General features: G+C 41.0%; 1 protein-coding gene across 1 annotated transcript in view; it reads right to left on the reverse strand.

Moving 5' to 3' along the window:
• Positions 1-18,268, reverse strand: part of LOC131481596 (uncharacterized) — a 52,464-nt gene extending 34,196 nt beyond the window's left edge. Inside the window, exon 1 of the mRNA XM_058670974.1 lies at positions 18,197-18,268. Coding sequence (XP_058526957.1) covers positions 18,197-18,268 — 72 coding nt within the window. The remainder of the gene's footprint in view (positions 1-18,196) is intronic.
• Positions 18,269-19,045: the final 777 nt, after the last annotated feature.

The raw sequence follows: 19,045 nt of genomic DNA on the forward strand, positions 1-19,045 counted from the left end.
GGACTGCCATATTTTCCATGTGCATCTTGGTATGCCTTCCACTGTGAAGCACAAGTTTTTTTGGGTTTCAGAAAGCAGCTGTTTTATGATGTATTCGTAGAAAAAGGTAGAAAATTGTTAAGTAATTCAGTGAGAGTAAACAACAGCATAAAAACTTTAAAAGTCAAGGTTGAGAACTTAGCATGGATTCTCACAATAGAAACCTTGACTTTTTAAAAAAAATTATTTTTGATGTTTACCTATTGACAAGTATGCCTGTGAGGATAACTGATTAGGGAGGGGAAGGTTGACGTGTGGGGGAAGGCGAGTGGGACAACTGCTTCCAATTTTCCATTTCTTCTCTTTTCTGCTGTAGGGAGTAAGAGGGAGGGAACCGCTCTCAGCTGCCCAACTACATCAGTACCAGGCTGTGGAGGACATCCACTTGACTTCATCTTAGAAACTCCAAAGTGGAGAATAATGTTTTGAGAGTGTTACTTGAGAGATCTTAATAGTTCTGAAATGCTGTTGGTCTTGCTGCCCCACCATGGAGAAAATCCTTCCAGGGTCCATTCGCTGACGGTCTACCCCAGTGCATGCACTCACACAGACACTTGCTGCCAAAAGCTCAGCCAGGAGAGTTGTTCAACCTATTCTGTTCTCCATATTCTGACATAGCCCCCAACATCCTCTGCAGGCCTAAATGAGTTTGCCTTCTTGTCCCCCACATGTACTTGGGCATGCTATCTACAGCACAGGCATCAGCAACCAAGGGGGCCCAGGCCCAACAAATACATGTGGTCCAAGGTTGGACCACAAATCCTGTGATCTTCCCTGTGGCCAGAGCCTTGAGTCCAGTGGTCCAGTGAGGGAATCCCCCAAGAAACCTCACTTGGGGTGATTCCAGACCTAAATCTTGCATCTGCCAGCCAGTACGTGATCTGGTTCAGTCCATCATCCACATCAGCCTACACACACACTGGTGATTGTTGCTTGATCAGTTCCATCCCCAGCCCCCTGTCCTGTGCAAACTAATGGGTGCTGTGGTTTAGCACAGCCCAGCCAGTTGTAGATCTGGTCCTTATGCACACCAATGGGAATTGCAGCCTAGTTGGGGTGACCCTCAGAATCCCCCACCAAGCCCACCCCAGCCCCAGTTCTTGCACATGCCAGTATGGAAAGCACGCTAGTCCAGTTCATGCCACATTCCAATTGGGCTCTCATATACAACTACAGGTGTTGCAGCTTAGCTCATCCCACCCAGCCTATGACCCAGTGCGCACATATGTCAACGTGTGCTGCTGCTTTATACAGCCTTGTCTGCCACCAGCCCTGGCTGTTATGCACTCCAGCAGCAGCAGCTGCAAATCAGCAGAGACGTGCCCACAGTTTCTCTACTAGGCCCACTTCCAGTCCTAGACCTTACAGTTTCCAGGGAGTTTTGCTATCCTGTTTGACACAACTTGCCTCCTGTCCTGGCACTTGCCAGTAGATACTGTGGCAAAACCCAGCCAGTTAGCACTTATACTGGCTTGTGCATGTGTTAGTGGATGCAGTGGCTTTTGGCCTTCTTCAAAACCCAGCAGACTGAAGGTTATTGTATCCCTATCCAGCCTGGTCTGTCCCCAGTTCCAGCTCTCACGCTCACCAGTGGGAACAGTTGCCCAGCAGGGAAGACTCTACAGCCCACCCACCAGGTTCACTTCTGGCCTGGGGTCTTGGCATGTGCCAGTATATGCATTTGCCAGTGTGTGATGCAGCCTGTTTTGGCCCAACCTGCTCCCAGTGCCAGCTCATGCTGGGTGTTGCTGCAGCCTAGCCTAGCCCGTCCAGCTCCCAGTCCTGGCCCTAATGTGAACTGTAGAGTGTTTTGTCCCAACGCAACCTGGCCCGCACCCAGTCCTGACTCTCGCACATGCCAGCAGGTGTTACAGATTGGCCCAGTCTGGCCTGCTGTCAGACATTACCCACATTTGTGCCAATGGGTGTTGTAGCCTGGCCTACCTTGGCCTGCCCCTAGCCTCAGTTATTGTGCTCACTAGCTGGGTCTGTGTCTTAACAGGGGAGTTCCCCAAGCTCCTCTATCAGAGCAGCTTCCAGTAGCAGAGCCCGCACACATCAGTGGAAACTCTTTTAAGTAATTTCTTCATGCATTTAAAATGTAAAATCTGCGAATGTTTATTCCTAGCAAGTAAAAGATCTGTTGTAGCTTAGCTTAGTGTTTCCATCCAGTCGTTCACATTGAGCCAGCTGTTCCTGTGTTAAGATCCCCCAAATTCATGGGAAAATTTCTCACATGGATTTTGTTGTATGATTCTGTGTTATGGTTTCTCTGTCTTTATGGTGCACATCCTGTTCATTCTACTTTGTAATGGCAGAATAAGGAAGTATCTGTGGATTACAGCAGTGCTATTGATAGGCTTTTGATATTCTGGCTAAGATAATCATAAATCAGGTAAAGCCAAGTAGATTTTAGTCTTAAAGTATGTGCTCCCTTTCTGTCCAGACTGAGAACTGTCTTGGAGGATTAAGAAAATAGAGAGGGTGCATGAAGTTATTTTAAAGGAAAAAGAAATGACATGTAGAGTTAAAAAGCAACATTTTAAATTGTTAAAGGACCAATGTTTCAACACAAATGACATCCAGGTTGTAGAAGAGCCCTATCTATGATATGTTTATTGTTATTAGTTTTTAGCTTTTGTGGTCTTTGGGGACTCTTCTGGCCTGGATTTCTAGTTTGGTAGAGTACATTCAGCTGCACTGTGTGCTTGCATTCTGTGGAGCTGTTATGCTTCATCCTGATTTACCTTATCCTTGTGGGCAAACATCTGCTCTTGCATCTTAGTTTTTGAAACTGCAGCTGGATTTCTGGAATTCCATGGCGGTGTAATAATTTCTTCTGCATGTTAATATTAAATTGTACCAAGTGTTCTCAGCTTTTCCTTCGAAATAATTATGCTGCTATTGTCTTAGATTTAAAAATCATATAGCTTTACTGTATTCTGAAAGTATGGGAAAGTATAAAGATTAACAACAACAATAACAATAAAATCTCATAAATAAGCACTGGTAATATGATAGTATGTTGCGGAATATTCTTATAGGTATCTCTCAATGCTTATGTACTTATTATAAATATATATCAGCAAATATAGACTTATTTACATACATGAAATAATATTTTTCCCATACTGATTACCATAGGTCTAAGCCATTTTCTTTTTTGTCAGTACACATTATATAAATGTCCATTTTATATAAAAAGAACAGATTTCTTGGCCTGACGTGGTAGCCTAATGGCTAAAGTCCTCACCTTCCCAGGAACCCATATGAGCGCTGGTTCATATCCCAGCATCCCTGCTTCTCATCCAGCTCCCTGCTTGTGACCTGGGAGAGCAGTGGAGGACGGCCCAAAGCTTTGGGACCCTGCACCCATATGGGAGACCCTGAACAGACTCCTAGTTCCTGCCTTCGGATTGGCTTAGCTCCAGCTGTTGTGTTCACTTGGGAAGTGAATCGATGGATGGATCTTTCTCTTTGTCTCTTCTCTGTATATCTTATTTTCCAATAATTTTTTTTAATCTAAAGAAAGAACAAATTTCATATATGTCATAATACAATGTTGAACACACAATGTATTTCAATATTTTCATTACTACATTGTGTGTATTGTATATAAAGTACTGCCTGTCAGTCAATAAACTTTTAAGTGATGGTAGTTGAATTAATGAATCAAACTTTTATTAGTGAAACTGATTAATAATAATCAAACTGCAACGAATATTCTCCAGCATTTTTGACTCACATGTGTATTTATTTGCCTAAGGGAAATTTTAAAATTATGTCTAAAGTTATACACAGTTGAAGCTTCAGTTGTGAACTTGGTTTTTATGCATAAGCTGAACAGATTTACACTGTTAGCTAACAAGGCACTTGTTAGTTTTCCATTACTGTCATAATATCTTGTAGGCATGCTGCTAGAAAACCTGGAAAAGAGGTTTATTTTGTCTTTGTTTTACTTATTCAAAGTCTAAATAGCATTGCTCAGACTTTGAGGAGAGCTTCCACCCCTGCCATCCCTGGCTTGGTCATACTGTATTAGGAGCTTTGTATTGCGCGTGCTCTCTCTCTGTGTCTCTCTCTCTCTCTCTGCCTGTCTCTGTCCTATAATGTTTGTGCTTACGGAGCTACCAGAATTCTATCCTGGGGCCTTCCCTCCAGTCATCTAATTTAATTGAGTCACTTTCCATGTGCTCCACTTCTAAGTACCCATAGGTGTATTTAATTTCCACTCTCTTACTACCATTAACAGAGGACTTCAGGTACTAAATTCCTAAGTGAGTTTAGGAGAAGTGGCAAATATTAAAACTGTCACAATCAACAACACACAGAGTTGTGTTTCCACATGTTCTCTCTTGCATCTTTTTAAAAATCTTTTAGAATTTTTCATTCTAATAGAAATGTACTGTTTTGGTTTTATTTGCCTTATTAACACCATAAGCAAGGTTGAGTATCTCTTTGTGTATCAATTTGCCATAATGTATTTCTTCTGTGCATTATTTGTTCTTTGTCCAGTGCTCTTCTCTTGAAACACCCCAAACCAGTTTTATGTTAATCACTTAATTTCACCTTCCTAAAATATGCTCTAAATAAGGAACAAATGAATTCTTTGTCATTTAAAAAAGGTATTTATTTTCATTTTATTTGTGAAAGAGATTGATATTCCATCCATACATTGGTTCATTCTCCAAAATGACCACAACAGGTAGGACAGGGTGAAGCCAGGAATCGGAACCTCATTCAGATCTCCCACACGAGTGGCAGGGACCCAAGAACTTGAATCACCATCATCTTCTGCCTCTCATGGTATACATTAGTAACTTTTGAGTTGAAATCTGGATTAGGACTTGGATCAGATATTCCGTGTAAGACACACGCATCATAAGCATTCTTTCAGCTATTGTGCTAAGTATGTCTCCTGAAAATATTTCTTGTGGCCCACTCTGTGGTAAATCTGTTGCTTGCAGTGTCACATCCCCCACAGGTACCATTTTGAGTCCCAGTTGCTCCACTTTTAATATATCTCCCTGCTGTTTACTTGGGAGGGCTGTGGAATGTGCCTGGGAAAGCGGAGGATGGCCCAGGTGCTTGGGCCTTCATACCCATGTGGGAGGCCTAGAAGACGCTCCTGGCTCCTGGCTTATACCTGTGTCAGCCCTGGTAGGTGTGGCCATTTGGAGTATGGACTAGTGTATGGAAGGTCTTTCTCTGTCTCTGCTCCTTTGTAACGTCCTTCAAATAACGGGGAACCACAGTTCTCATTCATGAGAGATAGCAAAGATTTGATGATTTTACCTCTTATTATAATGTCATTTGGCCTAAGAATCATACAGAAGTTGTAAGATTTTTCTTTTTGCTTCATTTCAGATTGAATTATGGGTTTCTGACCTCAGCTGTGGCCCAGTATTGGCTGTTGCAGGAATTTAGGGAGTGAATTAACAGGTAGAAGGTCTTCATCTTTTCCTCAGATTTAGCGAAGCAAACATTTGGCCTAGCAGTCAAGATGCCAGTTAATACACTCAGAACTCTCAATGAAATGTCTCTTGTGCATTTCCACCCCTGCTTCTGACTCTAGTCTCGCGAGGACTCAGTTCATGTCTGCTTGCTTCAGCCTCTGTTGACCCCAGCTCAGCTCAGTCCTGGCCCTTCAGGGGGTGGGGAGCACTGGAGGTTTGTGTCAACAGATTTGAACTCTATCTCTCTGATTCTGGAATAAATAATAATAAAAAAAAGAACAGTAGGTTGTATCTAGTGGTGTTAGTATAAGTTTTAAATGTCCATGTAAAAATGCCAGAAAACGAACCTCAGTTTCTTGGTAATAATAATGTGAACTGGCCTCCAGTGGAGATTTTGTGGCTTCTGTGTCACGCCACTGTACTTCTGCCTTCTCCAGCCCTTTTTCCACTTGGCGGTGTAGAATCACCTTGGTCAGCCATTTGGCCTTGCCTGGAAAAAAAGTCCTCATCAGCAGAAGCTATGGGGTCACAGTGATGGAGATTCTAAAGGAGAGTGCCTTGTTTCCATTCAAATAGTTGGATTAGTCACAGGGATACTTAATCCACACACAGTAGAATTCTTCGGCTAGTGCCTTTGTTTTCATCAGAGCGTTTTGTCCTCTTTAAAGAGAAAAATTGACAAGTGAATGTGTGGATCTTCCTGTCAACAGAATTTTAATTTTCTCAATTCTGAAAAGTGTAAGTCTTTGGAGGCTTAAAAATTAATTTTTTTTTATTTGCAAAATTGTGATGAAACACATGTAAAACTTTATCATCTTAACCATCTTTTTTTCCCTCCATCTTAACCATCTTTAAATGTACAATTCAGCGGCATTAAGTACATTAAAATTGTTGATTCAGTCATGGCCACCTTCCATCTCCAGGACTGTTTTCATCATGCAAATCTGAAACTCTGTATCCATTAAAGAGGAGCTCCCAGTTTCCCTTCCCCTGGACCCTGACAACTGTCACTCTATTCTCTGTGGAATTGTTTTTGAGGGATGCTTTATTATCTCTTTTTCTTTTAAAAATAGGGTAGATAAACATCTATCAGGAATCATTTAAGATACTTTTTTGTCTGGATACACAGTTGGACAGTCTTAGCATTCAACATTATCCTGTGATGTGTTTTGTGCCATTTCTACACAGAATTTTAATACTTCCTGGAAGGAAGTACTGGAGGATCTTGTCTCTCTCATCTTACTAACGTTTTGGAGCAGTAAGACCATCTTACTAAGGATTATGCAAAATAACCACCTACAAATTCTGATATGATTACATTACCTCCCCAAAACTTCAAAGCATCAGTTTTCTCTTTCTTTTCTTTTCTTTTCTTTTTTTTAAACTAAACCAGATTCAGCTGGCTACCCCACTTGGCTGCCTGGTACTAAAGAAGAGACTGAACTTGATCCTGCTGCCCTTGCATACACAACACTTCCATTGACTCTGGTGAAGACTTAAGTGCATGAAAGGATTGGAGGATGAAAAGGTTAGCTCTACGGGGGGCTCTGGCTTGCTCAGGCAATCCTTTTTCTTTTTTTTCTTTTTCTTTTTCTTTTTTTTTTTGCTATTGACAGTGAAAATGTTTTCTAGTTCTTTCTCAAAGTTTTTTCAAACTTTTACAAAAATAGGCTACTTGTGAAAAAGTGAGAAAGTGTTTAATTGAACGCTATCCAGAGCTAATGGCAAAAACCAATAGGAAGGGAAGCATTTCCAAACCAGAGTGGTCTTGGTTAAACCAGTTGTGTTTGAAAAATTAAAAGGATGGGAAGCACCAGCTGAGATAAATTTTTATTACAAAACTCGGTCCATCTTCTAAGTGAATTATGAGATAAACCAAAACAAGAGCTCAGAGCTTATGATTTTTAAATGTTTGCTAGTGATTTACACTGGTAGGCTTGTACAATTTTTGCGTTTTATAAAAAGGGTGAACTAAGAAAAAGATATAGCATATGTAGATAGAATAGGTATGTTAAGCACTAACAGTTCATTACTGGGGAAATTCATGCCTTTCTAAACATTGTATCAAGAGCAGTTATCTTAAGGAAATTAATTGACAAACAGCACAGAGATGATTTTTTAAAGATTTGTTTAATTTAGTTTTTTTTTTAATTGGAAAGGCAGATTTACATAGCAAAGTAGAGAGAGAAAGATCTTCTGCCCACTGATTCATTCCCCAAAGGCCAAAGTGGCTAGAGCTGAGCCAATCTGAAGCCAGGAGCCAGGAGCTTCTTAGGGGTCTCTCACATGGGTGCAGGGTTCCAACACTTTAGGCAATTCTCCACTGCTCACCCAGGCCACGAGCAGGGAACTGATGGGAAGTGGAGCAGCCAGAATGTGAAACAGCACCTTTATGGGATCCTGGTGCGTGCACGGGAAGGATTTAGCTACTGGGCCATTGCACCAGGCCCAAGAAAGTGGGGAAAGTGATATGTGAATTTTCTGTATTTGTTGGAGATGTTAGTATCCCATAGTGATTACTGAATTCATTTTTTTCCTTCAAACATTTTTTATGCATTTATCTTGTGCTGAATTTGAATCTAATAATTTTTCAACCCTTCTGTGGAATCAGTGTCAAAGGAGGTGGATTGTATTTAGTAAAACAGAACCCATCAAGTGGGAGTGGGGCATTGTGTCTGGAGTGCTTTACATTGTCAAATAACTCCTCTGGAGTTTATTTTTTATGAAGAATTTTCTCTGGCTTTACCTGAAACATTCAAATTTTGATTATTAGATGACTTCTGTGATTTATGTGCTGGTTGGTAACTGTTGTCATCATATCCTCACATATGAAGTAGGACAGAGACTGCTATGTGTAACATAAAAATGTATTTTATAATCAGAAAACTGACTTAATATTATGGTTTTGGTATTAAGCATCTTCTATTGTGTGAGCAATGGAAAGTCATGGTGAGGAGCTTGTCTAAACAGTTCTCTTGCATTTTCACATAATTGGGCTTGACATTTTCCTTCCATTGTATAGGATAACTGGAGTTGATTGTGTTCATGTTTTTACTTAAGGGCTATAGAATTGTATTAGAAATTTTATGCTACACTCTTGTAATCCTGTAAGTCATTTTTAGCTGCATTATTGAAACTGAATAATAATGTACCACAAAATAAAGATTGCCCGTGCAGTTAAAGCTTTTTTTGGTATGTAGTTTTAGAAACAACCAGTCCATTGAGGATAGGAATCATGAAAGAAATGAAATACACACTCATCTCCACCCACTTCTTGTTGTCTGGGCCTATTCAGATCTGGGGAAAACATTAAGCCACTTACAGTGAGTGGTATTGGATAGCTAATTAATTCAGCTTTTGGAAGGTGCCAGGTTGATGCTTGCAGAGCCAGGATTACGGGGTGTTCTAGCAAAATTTCCAGTCAGCCTATGCTCAGGCATCTAATTTTTTAATTAACCTAATTTTTCTTGCAATTTTTTAGATGTTTCATGGTGGTTAAGTTGGCTTATTTGTTTAAATGGATCTAGAAAAGACTAGAAAGGGGTTGGGAAAGAGTTACTGAGGGAGTGACTGAGAGAAAAGCAAAAAAGTGTGATTGGGAGCAGTTTTGATCTCTCAGGCTCCCAAATCTCTCTTAGACAATTAACATTGTGGTCTGAAATTTCACCCTACTAGTCTCATTCATGCCACTGCATCTAGAAGGGACTTCCTAAAATGCAGATACGTTCCTGTGTAGCATTAACACACTTACTTAGGTCAATTTGACTGGCTGACAGGTCATCTCTGGCACTAGGAAAGAAGGATCCTAGAGTTGAGTGAAGAGAGTGCCCGTGAATGTTTAATACCTGTGGAAGGTAGTCAGGGGCAGGCACACAGTATAGAGCTCTGGCAGTTTGACTTAGCATAAATGTCCTAGAAGGATGAGTTTATGGAGGACAAGGATGATGGAAGCAGTTGGGAACACCTAACAAGGGGGTTTAAAGTCACAAATGCTGCCTACTTCACAGCTAGGTTTGGAGCTTGGCTTTCACAGTGGCTGTTGGTGCCTATACGTTAACCCAGGTATAGGGAAAATACTTATTTATTTTCTTTTTGATTGCAGCTGGAGGTCAAGAGAAGTTTTGAGGCCATGTCTAGGCTCAGGGGAAAGAATTCCCTTATTCAGTGATTCCTACCTTGGGTCCAAGAAGAAGGAGTGGTCATTACAAGTTTAGAGTCTGCTGCATTTTTGAGGATTTAGTCAGACAGCAAAGGCAGTAACACTTTAGTACAATCCTCACAAATTTGGAAACTCCTTGGAACATCCAGCTAATGACCATGAGCATTCCAGATGGCCTTGATGAGTTTCAATATTGCTTCTTGCATCCTTGTGTTATCCTGGAAAATTGCTTCTTGAAGAGAAAAAGAAGTGATATTTTTGGAACTGGATCAGTATTTCCAGTGAGTTGATGTGCCAGCTCCTCAGTGCTTACATGGCATTGGGATGAGTTCATGTTAGTACTCCTCACTCCCGTGGAGTGTCAGGATGTTTTCGGTGTGCAGACCAGCTATCCAGATGAGGAAGTAGATGGCACTGACTTATGGAAATTGCTATGATTCTTTCTCAGCTTCTTTCGTAATATCAGCCTATAAATTCTCATATCCTTGGGAGAGGAGTTTTTGGAGGGGAACTAGAGATAAATTATAGTATAAAAATAAATCACCAATCCAATAAAGAGCATTGGGTTGCATGGAGAGCAGGGAGATTTTGCTGAATGCTTATTAGGTTTCTCATACTGTACTGAACCCGGTGAGCAATACATAGGAAAGAAGGGTAGATTGGATCTGGTTTCTTTTTTCTTTTTGCTTTTCCCCTCGGGGTTTATTTAGTTGTTCGAAAGGCAGAATTATAGAGAATTTGTATTTAAACATACACAGGTATTCTATCTATAGGTTCACTCCCCAAATGGTTACCTTGCCAGGACTGGGCCAGGCTAAACAAGAAGAGACAGGAACTTCACCCAGACCTGGGAACAGAGGCCAAAGAACTTGGGGCCATGTTCATTGCTTTTCCAAGGAGCATTAGCAGGAAGCTGGATAGGAAGTAGAGGAGTTAGGACTTTAACTGGTCCCCTTGTGGGTGTGGGATGCTGGTGTTGCAGTCAGTAAGTGACTCTCTCCTCCAAGTAGATGAAAATAAACAAACAGATAAATAAACCTAAAAGAAGAGATCTCCCTGGTTACACTGTGAGAATGAATAAATGAAAGATGTCTAGGGTAGAAGCAAGATACTGATTAGAGAAACTATTGCAGAATTCCAGGCTAGGGAGCATAGTGGTTTAGAGTAAGGTGGTGGACATGGAATTGGAGAGAAATGAATCACATTCTTACCAAAATGCATATGTGCTGAGTCCTGATTCTCACATGTGTGTTGCCTTCATGTAAGAATGGGGGCTAACTTCAGTATTCATGTGTTTAAGTGGGTGTCCTATAAGGTGGTCCCATGCCGTGTCCAGCCCAGCTTAGACCAGGAGGAAGAGGGAGATGACTCACAATTAGACAGACAGACGCAAGTAGTTTTTTAAGGTCCAGGCCAGAAGGAAGCTCTCCTGATGAAAGAGAGGAACCTCTTCTTGAGAGAGAGGAGTACCTCAGTGCCTGTCCTGGCAGCTTTTATTCATCTGGAAACTCAGGTATGAGGTGGACTTGACCTACCTGAGGACCAGTTCCCTTGTTGTTTGCTAACCAATCACTGTCTCACTCAGTCCTTAGGTGAGTCATCTCAGGCCCAGAGGGCGGAGGAGAGCAGAACACTGCTGGGGTAGATACTGTTAACGTTTACCCAGCTTTTTAGGAGGAAAGGGGCACAATTGTCTGTCTCAGGTCACATTGCTGTTATGTGCATAGCCAGAGGCTAACCTCAGAGTCCATGGTCTCTCCCCATCTTGCTGTGGGTACTGCTTCACGAGTTATCTTCTATTTTAGTACCTAAACAACCCTGCTGCTTCATGGTTTCAAGATTTTAGGGAAAATGTCATCATTTTCTGAGGCCTACTTTCCTTGTGTATGAAAAGCAGATAATAGTATTTACTGTTGTGTGTGAATGCAAATTCTTGATACTTGATAGTCAAGAGCTAAGTTTTTTTTTCTCAGTTTCTCTTGTGAATTAACAGTAGGGCAAGAGAATTTATGATGTGAGTTGGCAAGGCCTTTTAAATTGTTCATTGTTTTTCAACTTCACAACTGTCATATAGGGTTAGGCAGGAAGAGATGGATTCTTTCTGGGGCTATGCGACTTGAATTTGTTTGAAAAGTACCTGTGTATTCCCAAACTCCCTCTCTCATCCCACCCAATTCAGGTAGCAACAGGAGGGAAAAGAGGCAATTGTTTATAAAAGGCATATAAATGAAGGTTGAAAATCCCGTGGGGTCAATTTTGTGTGTCCTTTGGAGCTGAAATTAATGGATATTTCCCTTTGAAGGATCAGCTCTACAGGCAATATCCAGTAGAACAAAGGGACCTCACACTGTCTTTTTGTGAGGGATCGTATTTATTTTTTCAGTCCTTGATCAAAACCAGTTTGCCTTCCTTGAAGCTGAACATTTAAGCTTTGATGAGCTGATGAAGGTAAGTAGATGGGGGAAAAACTAACCTTTGAGTCTGTATCAGTTTGTTAACAATAGTGTAAGGGGTGAAACTACTGCTACTTGTTTTCTATAAAATGGCTCGTTATAAGTATTGTGTGAAAATATGAACCTATTGTTCTAAGGAGAAAAAGTGGGCAAATGTTAATTTTTTTTAAAGATTTATTTATTTTCATTACAAAGTCAGATATACAGAGCAGAGGAAGATCTTCCATCCGATGGTTCACTCCCCAAGTGAGCGCAACGGCTGGTGCTTCGCCAATCCGAAGCCAGGAACCAGGAACCTCTTCTGGTGCAGGGTCCCACAAACAGGGAGCTGGATGGGAAGTGGAGCTGCTGGGATTAGAACCGGCGCCCATATGGGATCCCGGGGCGTTCAAGGTGAGGACTTTAGCCGCTAGGCCACGCCACTGGGCCCCAAATGTTAATTATTGAGCTGTGCTGCATTGGCCACTGAAGTTCCTTTAGAGAGGCTTATGGAGATGGCATTTTGGGGGAGAGCCTCAGCCAAGTGCTTGGCTGACTGTTAAAACACTGACACCTGGATGACTGCTCTTAACTCTTGCACTTACAGTGTCTGCTTTAAACAAGTCTCGACTGATACATGGGTGTACACAGATATCTCATTCAAATAATCAAATGTTCTTAGATTGCTTTTCCTCCAACTCTGTTTCCCCAGAATAAGACGTATTCCCCAGCAGCAGCCAATCTTTGGTTATCTAATGGAGTCTGCATGAGAAACACAACTCTGGGTAGGTGTGAGGGGTCAAAGTTAGGACGCTGCCTGGGAGGCCCTCATCCCATTTCAGAGTGCCTGGGTTCGAATCCCAACACTACTTTCAGTTCCAGCTTCCTGCTCATGAGTACCTTGTCTAGCAGTGGTATTGATTCCAGAATTTGCATCCCTGCCACCCACGTGGGAGAATCTGGATTGCATTCTAAACTGCAGGTTTCAGCCCAGCTCTGGCTGTTGAAGGAATTTGGGGGAACAAACGTTTTGGATCTGGCTAAAGGTAATTGAATCAGAGACCCATGTAATTGAGGGAGATATTGTGGTGGTGTTAGCAGTCTCTTGCATAATCATCTGGGTGATGAGTGCCCTCCAGGAAGACTGCCAGCCGCTGGTTGACTCATGAAGCATGAATGGGGTAGAAAGAAGTGAGGGCCAGAGGTGCTAAGGATATCAGCAAGTCCTGTGTCACCCGTCACTGGAAATACTGGGGCAGTAGAGAAAAACATGGCAGGAAACGAAGTTTGAAATGCTAACTGTAGAAAATTCTTACCTTTAGCAAGTGTCAGATTTTGAGTAGAACTGATGCTTAGCCAAATAGAGTCTCTCCGTCCTAGACTGTAACTGATAATGCTGAGCCTATTATTGCACATGTACTTTTTTCATGAGAATGGTGTGGACCAGATTTTCTTGGAGGTCTTGTGTTTGGAGGACTCAGACCTGAGGCAGTCCAGCAGTAATGTCTATGTGAGAATTTTCTACATCTCTTTCTGGGTTTTGATGTATGTGTCGCCTCTTGTCCTAATAAAGCCTGGTGATTTCTGTGGAGAGGATGTGCAGATCTGTCACCAAGCAAGAGAGATGCCTGAGAAATGAGTGGTTTGTGACAAAACTCTCATACGTGTTTATCAATATATCGTAACACAAAGTCTCAGAAAACAGTTCTCCAATTACATAGCCCAGAGCTGTGTAGGAACATTTGAATAACTCTCTCATATACCTTGATTTCCGCTTAATCTTGTATTTTTTCTTTAATTGTTGTTTATATCAAAATTCAGATAGGACAAGGAATTTATGTCAATATCCTGATTGAAAGCCAAAAGGATATATTGAAAAAAAAGTGCTTACTAACTTTTTTTTTTTTGTAACTTGTATACTCATTTTCATTTATAATAGATTTTTTTGGGGTATCCAATTTTGAATTTTTTCCTCAAAGAAGAATACAAACTTGGTATAAATTTTTGGCCCCATGAAATCTAGATTTGGCCTGTCTATCCCATGCCTGCATTTTCACCTGTCCAAACTCAGTAGCAGTGTGATGTATCGTGAAGAGTAGCATGTTGTAAAGGGAGGAGAAACTTTCCCTCTGCTATGTATAAGCTGTATGGTTTTGATGACTTACTTGAGCTTCCTCACCTGTCAGGTTTGGATGATAACCCTTCGCAGGATTCTTGTGATATATAAAGAAATGCTTGGCTAGCATAGTGCTTGGCATGTGATAAGCCCTGAGTAACTGTTGTTTCCCTTTTTATTCTTGATTTCTTTGTGATAGCCCACAACTTTAAGGTCAGGGACCCCGGTAAGGAAATATTTTGTCTTTTCAAAATGAATTTTGATATAAGGTACTAGGAAGAGAGTAAAGGTTTTCCCTGCATCTTTTGAAAGTCCTAGAAAGAGTGAATCACAAAAATATTTTCTCTGGGTATTAAGTAAAGCATGAAGTGCTTTCATCAGCATTGTAGAGTAGAGGGCTAAAAATACTCCAGTTTCATGTATCTGCTCACTCACCCACGTTCATATGATTGGGCCTAGAATTATATGATTTTCAATCATGGCAGGTTTTCTGCACAAGCTTTATCTTTTAATTGAAAATGTTGATCATCAAAACCTTAGGTCAACTGCCAAGGTCTCATGGAATACAGGAGAACTAGGATCATGGAATTCAGGAGTCTGAGAGCTAGGATCTGCCATTGGTTCCAAGCCCTGGAACCCTGCATGAGCATGGCCTTCGCCACATGCACTCAGAGGCAGCCTCTGTGATGTAGGCAGCTGGAACCCTCGGCCAGCTGACGACTGACCAGCTGCCAGTGAATGACTTAGCCCTCACAGTGCACTAGGTGAATCAATGCCTATCATAGTGATCTATGATCTCTTTCCTTAAGGCCGAGACTCAAAACTCCATTTCTCAGTGTATATCAGGGCCAGTACCTAATACTATTTTGTATTTGTTGAATTGATCCATAATCCACACTCAGGAGTAAAAAGAAAGGCTTGGAAAGTGCCCACAGGGTTTTCTCTTTTGAAAGCAAATGAAGTCCTTGATTAATAAGCATGCTACTTATGTCCTTGGCCCCGCTGTTTTGGAGGATGGAGCGTATTTTTGACCTGGAATTGTACCTTACACACTTTACCTAGAAGCAGTTCCTTCTGTGTGTGAAAGAAATGAAGTTTAAATGAGTACAGGAAAGTCAAAGAAGTTAGCATGCTTATGACCTAACATAACTGTCAGTTGGGTGAAGAACTGAGAGGACTCTAACTGTAGACAGTTGGGAAGAATTGTTCTGAGACTGATTCTGTTCCCCTGTCATCAGCACACATGAGGGATTTATAATGAAGAAGGTTTGTGGCTTAAACATATGCAGAACATGCCAAGATAAGTTATATACTTCAGTATTAACCATTTAAGCAACCTGCAGATGTAATAGTTAATTTTGCTTGGATACATGAGATGTGGTCGGTTAATTTTCCTGTTTTCTAAACTGTTGAAACTATCGAAACTCATTCGGCTAAAGTGAATCTACCTAATTTAGTTAACATTTTAGAGTCTGGACAGCTAAAGTGAATCTACCTGATTTGGTTAACATTTTAGAGTCTGGACAAGGTATATGCAGTGTCACGTCTATTTGAACACACACACACTTATTTAAAAGTGTGAATCAGTGCTTGCTGTGAGTCAGGTAGTGTGCCTATATAATTGAAGTTGTATGGCAGGCATAATCTTGTCCTCCCGAAGCTGTGGTAAGTTTCTTGCAGTTTTGCCCAGGTGGCTGGCCTTGCTGTTTCTCTTGATTTGCTTCTCAAGGGCAAGACCCTGGGTAGGTTACCAGGGAGACAAAGAAATGCTTCATTTGTTATCTTTTGGGACACTTACATTTAAAAAAAAATTCATTTATTTTATTATAAAGTCAGATTTTACAGAGAGAAGGAGAGACAGTTCTTTCGTGTGCTGGTTCACTCCCCAAGTGGCCACAATGGCCAGAGCTGAGCCAACCCAAAACCAGGAGCTTCTTCCTGGTCTCTCATGTGGGTGCAGGGTCCCAAGGCTTTGGGATATCCTTTACTGCTTTCCCAGGCCACAAGCAGGGAGATGGATGGAAAGCAGAGCAGCCTCGAGACAAACCACTGCCCATATGGGATCCCAGAGCATGCAAGGCAAGAATTTTAGCTGCTAGGCTGTCCTGCCGGGCCCGACACTTAAGTTTTAATCGAGTAGCCAATTATATCAAAGCACAGAAAAAAGGTTAAGGGAATGATAATCTCTTAAATAACCATGTTTCAAATGCCAACTTGCAAGTGGAATAAAAATATTCAAAAGAAGTGAGTTGATAATTTTGAGGCCCTTAATAATAGTTAACCTTACCTCTAGCAATTTTGTTTTGGCTAGAGATTGGAAGGAGTTTTAATTCTGGTTAGAAAATAGTATTGAAATAGTATTTGGAATCATTGAGATTTACTCTTTGTATATTCAGGAACATTACTTGCTTTAGCCTGGGCCATATCTGGCTGTAGCTAGTTGAACAAAATTCCTGCAGTTTCATCCATTCTTTTCCTACCAGCAGGTGTCATTATGGAAATATGAAAATACTGTAAAATCCAAAGTTGTAAGAACTGGCTATGAGAAAGAGAAGTTACACTTTGGGTATTAAAAAACTGTTAGTGAGGAAATTACTTTATGCTAAGCAAGGATGGCATTTTTAAATTACTAATTTGGCAAGGTGATACAATATGATGTGACTGACAGAATTTCAAGGCACATGTTAAATTTATCTGAATTAAATTAAGCAAATATTTACTAAGACCGTTGTAGGCTCCTGGAGAGTCACATTTGAAAAGCAAGTCCTGCCTCTTAACCTTGAGGAGCTGATACGATAATCAGCTCATGAGATAAACCAATCTTTGTAATACATGAAATGAAAAAGCATCCACAGTGAATGTTGCAGAAATTCCAGATGGAAGGGGCTTAGTAAAACAGTACATTATTAGTTAAAGAATAATTTTTGCTTAGCCAGGGAAAGAGGAGCTTCAGGATTATTTGATAACTTGACAGCTAATTTTTTTCTGTTAACTGCCATCACATATCTCTCTCCATACATCCCAAAGTAATAATTATAGCAATCACATGTTACATATATAGGCAAGGATCTAACAATTAGATATGGTACTTTGGTGTGATCAACTAATATGATATTAAAAGGTATAGACCAGGGGTGGGGAATACCTGGCCTTCAGGCTGTACAAGCACCATGAATTATTTAGCTTGCTGCTGTCAAGGCTACTGCAGGCAGAAGTTGAAATTTTATAAATCTGAAGCAGGCTAATGCTTACTTAATCATTTTTATGGTCCACAGATATTTTAAATACCCACATGGCCCTTGGTCTACCCTGGTATAGATGTATCAAGTGGTCATGACAAGTTGGCATTTGTGCTAGGAGATTTGCATCAGGAACCTGTGAGAGTTAGTGTGCTGGATCAGAGGAAATGCTTCCCATACTATCCGCCCCCTCTAGATCCTGAGGTTTTCCAAGGCATGGAACAGGTGGCATTCCTCGTTTCATTCCTGATACTATAATTCCGGATCCGGATCTTCAGTGAGCTCTAAGTATGTGTTTGTTGAGTGACTAAATAAATGATAAGGATGGGCCGTTGCAGTCCTTCCTATGTTATGTTGTTAAAACATAATATGTGTTGTTATCAGACTAAGCAACCTCAGGCTGAATAGTTTGGAGAACCAGCTTTAAAAGTTGTTAATATTGATTCTGAAGTTTTATCTTTTGATTCTACTTGTCCATGGAAGGAAATCTCAAACATTATTTTAGCAAGCTATGTGATTCTAGAATATTGTCCACCATATCTAAAAGACATTATACTTCATCTGAATAGAATAGTGCTTCATTTTGTGCAGAAAGCTTGTATATAACGTTCTTTATTTTTCTACCCTCTCAACAAGTTTTTTCTGTCAACAATCAGTCTCTTTCAGTGAAGACAGTTTACTGCACTCATACTGATTTCTTATTTGAAGATTGTAATGAATTTTCCAGCTGTTGCACGATGACGTTATATCCTTACTCTCCCATCAGTGATTGGAGTGGCTACCTGTTGTTCGTAACTCTCATACATCTCCAGTTGCTTACTGGACATGTTGTTTTGATTTTCTATCATCCCCTCCAACTTAACATGTCAAAAGGGGAAGTCATGATTTTTGCTGTAAACCACCTCCTTCTTGTGGGTATTTCTTTTCTCTTTTTGGAATCACCATTTTTTTGTCCACCAGGCTAAAAATTATGATGTTTTATTTTTCTTAATCCTTTTCCTAACCCACAAAAGGCCATCTGTATCTTTTTTGTGATGTTCGTGATCAAAATTCTTGCCTTCATTTTCATTCCCATACCCAAGACCATGGGCTAGACCAGGCATGGATGAAAAAGCTACCTGAGTCATCATGCTACTAGTCTCTTTTCTCTGTCAACAGCTCCCCCGTTAATGAGTATAACTGTTTTAGTTAGAATCATTCAGATATTAAAAACAAGTCCAAACTCCTCATTGAAGTTGCTTTGGCCCTTAATGGCACACTATCTGATCATCACTGTAGTTCATTTCTTGTATGCTTCAAGCCATTTGCTCCAGTTATATGGAAAAACACAATTTCCAAATATAGCCATGCTTTCTTTGATTTCTAGGTTTTTAAAACTGGTAAAATACGGGCCCAGCGGCGTGGCCTAGCGGCTAAAGTCCTCGCCTTGGACGCGCCACGGGATCCCATATGGGCGCTGGTTCTAATCCCGGCAGCTCCACTTCCCATCCAGCTCCCTGCTTGTGGCCTGGAAAAGCGGTCGGGGACGGCCCAATGCATTGGGACCCTGCACCCACGTGGGAAAACCCGGAAGAGGTTCCTGGTTCCCGGCTTCGGCACCGGCC

The sequence above is a fragment of the Ochotona princeps genome, chromosome 12 (assembly GCF_030435755.1).
Source record: "Ochotona princeps isolate mOchPri1 chromosome 12, mOchPri1.hap1, whole genome shotgun sequence".
In the NCBI taxonomy this organism is placed as follows: domain Eukaryota; kingdom Metazoa; phylum Chordata; class Mammalia; order Lagomorpha; family Ochotonidae; genus Ochotona; species Ochotona princeps.